The sequence below is a fragment of the Tetrao urogallus genome (assembly GCF_951394365.1).
Source record: "Tetrao urogallus genome assembly, chromosome: 1".
NCBI classification, from domain to species: domain Eukaryota; kingdom Metazoa; phylum Chordata; class Aves; order Galliformes; family Phasianidae; genus Tetrao; species Tetrao urogallus.
This window is the reverse complement of record NC_136813.1, coordinates 75665643-75673576: the sequence shown is the minus strand read 5'-3', so window position 1 is coordinate 75673576 and position 7934 is coordinate 75665643. Positions and strand designations below refer to the sequence as shown.

Sequence of the window (7934 nt, the reverse complement as noted above, 5' to 3'; positions counted from 1 at the left end):
TGAATTCTGAAATTGGGGCCTGAAGTGTTTAGTTGCAAGGGGAAAAAAAAAAAACAACAAAACAAGAAATGTAAGTTTTTTATAAGCATGTATTTTAACAAAGCTGTTCATAATTGAAACTGCTTTAAATGCAGATAGCTTGTAATTTTGTTCAAAATCCCAGTAATTCTCCAAAGCTTACAGTGCTTCAGAGGAGAACGTATTGTTATGCTGTATGCAGAATTTAAATAGCTCGACATGTTTTTCAGCAGCTATAAACAATATTGTGCTTATTTCCTGTTTATAGCTTTGCCTTAATATAATATATATAGTAGGGTTGTGTACATGTATTACAGATTTCTTCACTTTTTTATTACAGGTAAATTGAAGATGTGTAAGAAGTAGTTTTCAGATAACGTCCTTATTTGTTTTAAGGAAACATTTTTTCCATAATTTCTGGGTACAGTGTTAGCTGTAGGGAATGCAGGCTAGGCTCTATGATGGATAACAGATCAGAATTCTGATCGTGGGTAGGGGTAGGTTCAGAGAAAAGGATATTTGTCTTTTGGTGGAAAGTCAGGATGTGACTTTTTTTTCTTTGCATGATTTCTTTGTTGTGTTTTTTTTTTTTCTTTTCTTCTCCACAGTGCTTCCAGTAGAGGGGTTATTTGTTGGAAGCATAGGTAATGGCTCAGAGCAGCTAAAATAGTGTCACTTAATCTTAAGTCATGGGATGTACTGCTTAGTGTTCATAGAAAATAAGTAGGCGGGAAGTGTGCCAGATTCATTGATGCTATGGTGATTCAACAACAACACCAGATGGTATAAGTTTCTAAAACTCGAGTTTTCAGTTGAAATAATTATTCTGTGATTCAACTAGTATTTAAGTAACTTTCTGACATACAAATTCAAAATGGGAAGTTAAAGGAAAAGAATTTCTTGATCTGCAGGAAGTTAGCTGCTTCCGTTTGATCGGAAATACTTGTGATGCTGTCGCTGATGAACCCAACTATAAAATCATCCTGTGTGGATTTACTAGCAAGTGGAAATTGAAGCAACAGATTGAGCCAACCCAAAGCAAATAAGGAGTCGCCGTGTTCGTTAAGCAGCCCAGTGTCGGGAAGTGCTGCGAGTACCACTGCAGATGGGTGCAGGTTCACCCTGAAGCCAACAAGTTTTTCCACGCTGCTCCTGAACACGTTAAGCATTGTAAAACGCAGGTGAAACCATACATGATACAGGACAAACTACTGAAGCTATCATGTCTTACTTTGCAGGATACAGCTGTTTCTGTAAGCTTCCTTTTTTGTTCTTCCGAAAGCCTGGAAGAGAGTTTGTTGTTGAGCCCAATGGGAGAAGTGGGTATGTGAAGAAACTTGTGGCATGTCAGTTTTGCTAAGGTTGTCTAGAAATAATGCTGAAGTAGTCAGACTTCAGCCAGTTAATGCTGCTTTCATTTTTTATTTTAATATGAAAACCAGGTTTAAGAGTGCAAATGCCTCCAGTTTTGTGCTTTATTTTACTTGTGCACAACTAGTTTTAGTACTTTGTGTCTAGTTTCTTCAATATAGGTTGTTATTTCTGTAACTGTAAGCAACGTATAACCATATGGTATCTGATTATTATTTCTGTAACTGTAAGCAACATATTACCAATGTGGTATCTTTTAATATGTTTACTGATTTTTATTTTATTCACCTCATCCCCACGTTGGTCCCGAGATGAATGTCATATGATGAAATGTAGTTCCTGTTTCAGTTGCTTTAGCTTTTTTGTGAGGAGCTTCCATCTGCTGAAATCGCATTCTTTACCAATAACTTTGCTTTACTAATCAGATTTGTACAGAAAATTAATTCAGCGATTGAATTAGGTGCTAGAGGGAACCTAACTGTCTGGTCTGCAACTTACTGTGCTTTGAATCTTTAGCTGGAGACTTACGTCTGTATGCACACATGAGTAATTGGCTTATTTTTTCTTTCAGCACAGGAAAGTTCTGTTGTACTGACAGAATGGTTGGTTGAGAATAATATATTGAAATTACTGATTGGTTTGTGAGAGGGCTCAAGTTGAGAAAACGAGTGTTAAGAAGAAGGTCAGTTTACTTGAATAATTTGGTGCCTTTCTATATTGTGACTACATTGTAGAAAATGCCCTCTGTACAAAGACTTAAATAATGTTCTGATTATTGCATTATTTCTAATATGAGCATGGACTGAGTAGAGTTGTTAATGTAACTGCTTACTTTTAACTATGTGAGTAATCCTCTGCTCCAAAGGAAAAATGTTCCTTGTATTAGTGAAGCTGGTCACTGCATTTGCATTGGAAAGGCAAGTCAAGAATATGATTGTCTAAGAGCTAGTTAGCTTTGTTTTATAAATGTGAATTGCCTTTCTGTTAGTTGACTTGAAATGACCGCTGAATGCTTGTCACGTTCTCAGTTGTTCACATGTGAAATGTTTTTTTTTCTTTTCATGGCTATCCAAAATACAGTCATTGAACATGATTAGTCTTCCTTATAAGTGTCGTAAGTTGTGAATTTAGTGTTAATGCTGCTGATCAGTTTAATCTCTATATTGATTGATTGGGTTAAATCCTCATTTTATAATTCTTAGCTTATATGTGGTGATCAAGTCAAAAAAATTCTGGGGCTAGTAAGCAACACATCATGAAGTATGGATAAGTCTGCCTTAACTCTAATAATGACTTAAATGATTCATATCACCTTATCTGATGCATTTAGGTGGTCCTGAGACCTCAATGTGATTGTCTTGGCTCAAGTAGCCAATAGCAGGAGGTGGGAGCAAATTCAGCTGATAGCCAGTTGTGATAATAGCTTACCTGCTGCTTTCTCTCACGGGGCCTTGGGTGAAATGCTGATTTTTCTTTGTGTGAACTTCCTTTAAGAGCAAAATAAATTTAAAAAATCACACTTCTGGGCATTATGGAACTCTGGGTTTTCAAAAGATGATTGTTTGTTGTGTTTTAGAAGGTCTTTCTCTGCCATGTCTAGGAAATTGATAGTGGAAATTGGTTGGAGAAGATGATTAAAGATTTTAGCAAAGATTAAGCTATGGAGATCTGATTTCTCAGCCTTCTCGCTTTTAGAAGACTTGTAAGCAGAGGGAGATTCTTCAACTTCCTTCTTTACTGAAGAAATCTTTTCCCGTACACTTCAGAAATATGCCTCTTGCTTTTCTTCAGGCATCTGCACAGCCACCTCTACAGGAGAGTTCTCTAAAAGAAATGCTTCAGACTTGCATCCTAATGAATCTGCAAGAACTGGATGTTTCTCTACAAATCCGGCCCTTGACAGACTTCATTCCACTGTGGCAGGGTTTGAAGATCAGAGTTTCATTTTACAGGAGGGAGGGGAAGGAAATAAAAGCCATTTCAGGATTGTTGTAAGCCTACTTGTAACACTTAACTCCTTTGTAGATAGGGAGGATGGTAGTGAACGTTTAAATGTGTTCTGTTTTAAGCTTGGTGAATGTATTTTTTCAGCTGAGATCTGAGACTGCTATTGTTGCAATACCTGCCCCCTCCTTGTCCTTTCTTTGCCTTGATGTTGTTTTGGTGGAGAGTGTTCTCAGTAGGTATTTAGCCCCGTGGTTTAATAGTTTTATGCTGCCTGCCACTTTAATATGGTTTTCCTCTGTTCGCTGCTCTAAATTTTGTCAAAGTCTCACATCTTCTTAATATTTCATTTTCTGTAAATAATGTAGTAGATGGCTTTTATTTTGTGACTGGCTTCTTGTGTTTTTGTTGTTGAAGGAAGAGATAGAGGGGAAGCAGTTGTTTTTGGTTCACTTTTCATGGAATAAAAAAAAACCCACCGTATTGAATATTTTAAGAATAGCAGGGCTAGTTTTTTTCCTTTTTTAGCAACTGAATGAGAATGTGGATTAATGCCCATTTCTAAGGAATATATTCAAGTTCACCTTATTTATACTGTAGTTTTCTCCTCCATTAGGGCCTTCTAATGAGTGTATGTGCGTGTGTGTATACATATGCACAAATAGTATGATCAGAAACCTTTAATGGAATCATTCGTAAGTGTGGATTTAAAAGAAGAAAAAAAAACCTTTTTAAACTATTAAACTACTGAAGATGGAATTAAATGCAAAAGCATTTTGTGTGTAGTCTCTGGAGTCCACAACGGTGCTTCGGACAATGTTATTCCATACCTAGATCTCATGTTCATAAGTACATATTAAGATGTAGGTATGTTTATATGTATGTTTAATATAGTTTCTATAAAATCAATGTAAATTTTGTTTCTACTGACAATAAATGTTGTAACAAAATTTCTACTTATAAATACATCCAGTGATTTGATTCAGTAGTTCATTAATATTTAGTATCATTTTCAGAGTATTTTGCATGATCTGGGTAGCCATTGGAATGTTATAAATAATGTGCTTCTGTAGTTTCATCTGTTGTTACTTCAAAAGTTTGAAGCTTTGATCTACTTTTTAGGTATAGAGTTTTGGTTAAAAGAAGCTCTCTGCCTGCAGACACTGAATGTGCAAAACAGAAGTTTGGGGAGGGGGTGGAGACAAGCACTTGCTTGGCTGACTTCACCAAAGGCTTCACCAAATATTACATTTAGTAAACTAGTGGGCACTCCTAAGAACTTCAGTAATACAGCCTCAGTGCTGGATAAGAATAACCATGTTATCTCTTAATACTAGGATTCCTTAGCAAATGGGAACAGAAATGAGGTGTTTTCTTCCAGAATAAAACAACCTTACCTCCCGTTGTTCACCTAAACTCGGCATAAACCAATCTATATGTAGATTTATTTAACTTCTGATCTGGTTTCTAGCCTTTAAGAAATAGTAAAGTGAAAATCCGTTATGTGTGGTAACTGTACAGCGGTGTGGAGAAGTTGGGGTAGGTACTGTTCCTCTTTTCACTTGGAGAAAAATGTTTCTGTAATTCGTAGGGGCTGCAGTAGTGATGCTTCTCAGCTTTTAGTTGATGGCCTTCAACAGTGCATGTGTCTAATTGTGTTCTGTAGTGCATGTCAGTTTAGATGTTACACACTTTCAGCAATACCACTTCTAAAATACTAGTGTTCCCTAAATAATTCCATAGCAGCTCTTTTCTAAATGCTGTGAGGTCTCGTTAAGATAAGGTACTGAAAGAGTGCACGTATGTTGCAATGTTACTTGGCTTGGGAATAGTGGGAAGCTAGGACTTGAAAGTACTATGATGGCTTATCATTTTTTTCCACTTTCCAGAACAGGATGCTTCACTGTGTTACTGCTTGACTTGATATGAAAGCTATCAAACTCCTACACTTCAATTTTCAGTGTTAGCTTCCTCAAAGCTGAGTTGGATTTGGGTCTCTGGTTGAGATTATCCATGAAGACTGCTTCATTGTATGCATTGTAACATGGAGTTGGAAATTTCTCTTTTTGTAACTTATCAATTTTACCAGCAGCCCTGAAGAGTGCCTCTAGAAATAGAGCTACCAAATGTACCAGATTTTTCAGTTACACTTATTCAACCACCTTAATCTACACAGCTGGAGGACTGCAAAGCCAAACTTTATACACGTTTGGTGTGCTAACAATAGATTTAGGTTAAAACTTTCTCTCCCAAAGAGAAGGGAGGCGCTGGAATGGGCTGCCTGGGGAGGTGGTGGAGTCATTGTCCCTGGTGGTGTTCAAGAGGATGTCTGGATGAGGAGCTATGAGATACGGCTTAGTAGCTTAGTGGTAGTGATGGTGATAGGAGGATGGCTGGACTAGATGATCTCTTAGGTCCTTTCCAACTTTGTGGTTCTATGAATATCTTGATTCCTCTCAAACCTGGTTCCATTACTTAATGAGATGTGGTACTTGGTTCTGATCAACTTGACCACTGTATGCGAAGCTAGCTGAAACTGTCAAGTAAAAGCTGACACTTTCCCTTTAGTTGGCTTTGTCAACTGAAGTCAATGCTGTCATTCTTTCAGATAACGAAATCTGAAGTCCCGACGTTCACCACCGTCACGAATCAAAGGAGAGTAGATTTCCGTACCTTAAGCCTTCCCTTCCCTTGTGACTTTCTAACGTCCAGCAGCCCTTACTCAAAATAACCTCTCCTTGCTCTGCAGAGGAAGCGTGCCTCCCATATCGCTTTCATCCTTTCCAAGCCTAACCACCTCCCGGAGGTTAGCACAGCTCCTTTTCCTTAACTTTTCACTGCCGTTAAGGGTGATAGCGCTCTAAAAGCTGCGTTACCTACGCTTCCTCTCTCTCGCGCTTCCCCTGTGCCGCCGTCAGCCCGCAGAGGAGGTTCTCCCGCCCTCAGCCGCTGCTCTGCTGCCCGCAGGCGTCACCGCGCTGCGCCGACAGCTCTCAGCTCCGGTCGTTCTACCGGGGCGCGCCTTTCACCTCGCAGCAGCAGCACCTTCTGAGCGACTCTGCTCCTTTTTTTTTTTCTTTTTTTTTTTTTTCCCCTCAACAACGCTACCAAGCCGGCCTCCACCTCATCTTTTCACCTTTTTTCTCTCCCTCCCGGCCCGGGCCGACCCCTTCCCCACGGGCCGAGGCGCACCCAGCGCCTCTCAGCACCGCTTTCCTTCCCCAGCCCCCGCCGGGGACCGCCGCTCCGCTTCCTTCCTCCCCGCCCGCCCTCCCTCCCGCTCTCCCGGCGGCGCAGCGGCTGTGGCGCAGTCTCGCGACACTTCCCGCAGCGCCACGCTGAGCTGAGCGGAGCTGCTCGCTCCGACAGCGGCAGCAGCAGCAGCAGCGCCGGCGTTGGGAAGCGCTGCTCCGCGCCCCGGCCCGCGGGGAAGACGCCCATCGGCGGGGCTCGGCGGCAGCCGTCTCCCGGTGCCCGGGCTCGGCCGCGCTCCGCCCGGCAGCGGGGACTGCTGGGGGGAGCTGAAGGCTGAGCCCTCGCCTCGTTTTATTTTTTCCTTTCTGCATCCACGCGCACACGTATGCCGAGGCGAGGCGAGGTGCCTCCCGCAGGACGCGGCGTGCGCTGACCGAGAGCGGCGGCCGCAGGAGGAGGGAGCAGCCCCGTCAGCAGCCTCGGGCACAGCCGCCCCAAACTTTCAGCCCGCGCCCCGGCAGAGCCTCGCTCGACATCGATGGGTGAGTCGGAGCCGAGGGGCGGCGGGGAGGGAGCGTCCGCCTCGCGGCTGTTAACTTCTCCCCCTCCCCCGGCTCCCCGCCGATTGCTTTCATGTGACAGCCGGAGGCGCTCGGGGCTGCCGCGGTGGGCGATCCCGCTCGGAGCTGAGGAGGCTGCGAGCCGTCCAGCGCCCTCAGCCTTCCGCCGGGCACACCCACCGCGGGCTCCGTCGGCTGAGCGGCTGCGGGCGGCGGGGCCGTCGGGCGGGCGCTGCCCGTGAGGTGGCTCCCGCGGACTTCGGGAAGAGACGGCGCCGGCCCGAGGTGGGCAGCGCCCGCTACCTGTGCGGAGGGGAAGGAGGTGGGCGGTGGGGGACGGGGGGTGAATGGCGGCCCCGCCGACGGTGCCGGGCTCCCGGGGCCGGCCCGCTGCTCGAAACGGCGCCCGGCTGAGAGCGATGGATCGGAGGGAACAAAAGCAAGCCTGGGCTGCTGGCAGGGTGCACCCTCCGACCGGCTCCTGCCCGGGGGTGCCCCCGGAGAGCGGCTCCCGGTGCCCGCTGAGCCAGAAATGCTGCCGGCAGCCCGAGAACGATACTGCTAAAGCCATTCCCTGCAACGCATTAGGTGGGCAGACATTTTACCCAGTTTTACCTGTTGTCATGCGGTGACACTGGGAACGTAGCGGGGAAAAATCTTCTCTTTGTTCTTAAGGAGCGCTGTCGGAGCGATGCGTAGCTGCCGTACCTGTACCTTGAGAGATTCAGCGCTAGCTTTTCGCTGTGGACTTTCAGTTAGTCCTCCAGCTGGGGCTGGGAGGCGTTCAGCCATCTGTGCCTCATTCCGCTGTATTGATCCCAACGAACTCCGGTGCTGCTGGCCGTA

General features: G+C 44.5%; 1 protein-coding gene across 2 annotated transcripts in view; it reads left to right on the top strand.

Moving 5' to 3' along the window:
• Positions 1-7435: 7435 nt before the first annotated feature.
• The window catches only part of SH3KBP1 (SH3 domain containing kinase binding protein 1), a gene marked incomplete at both ends in the record, with an annotated part of 217316 nt that continues 216817 nt past the window's right edge, over positions 7436-7934 (top strand). For both annotated transcript variants that reach the window (XM_079541896.1, XM_079541895.1), the window contains one exon: positions 7436-7676. In XM_079541896.1, the coding sequence (XP_079398022.1) occupies positions 7436-7676 (241 nt within the window). The remainder of the gene's footprint in view (positions 7677-7934) is intronic.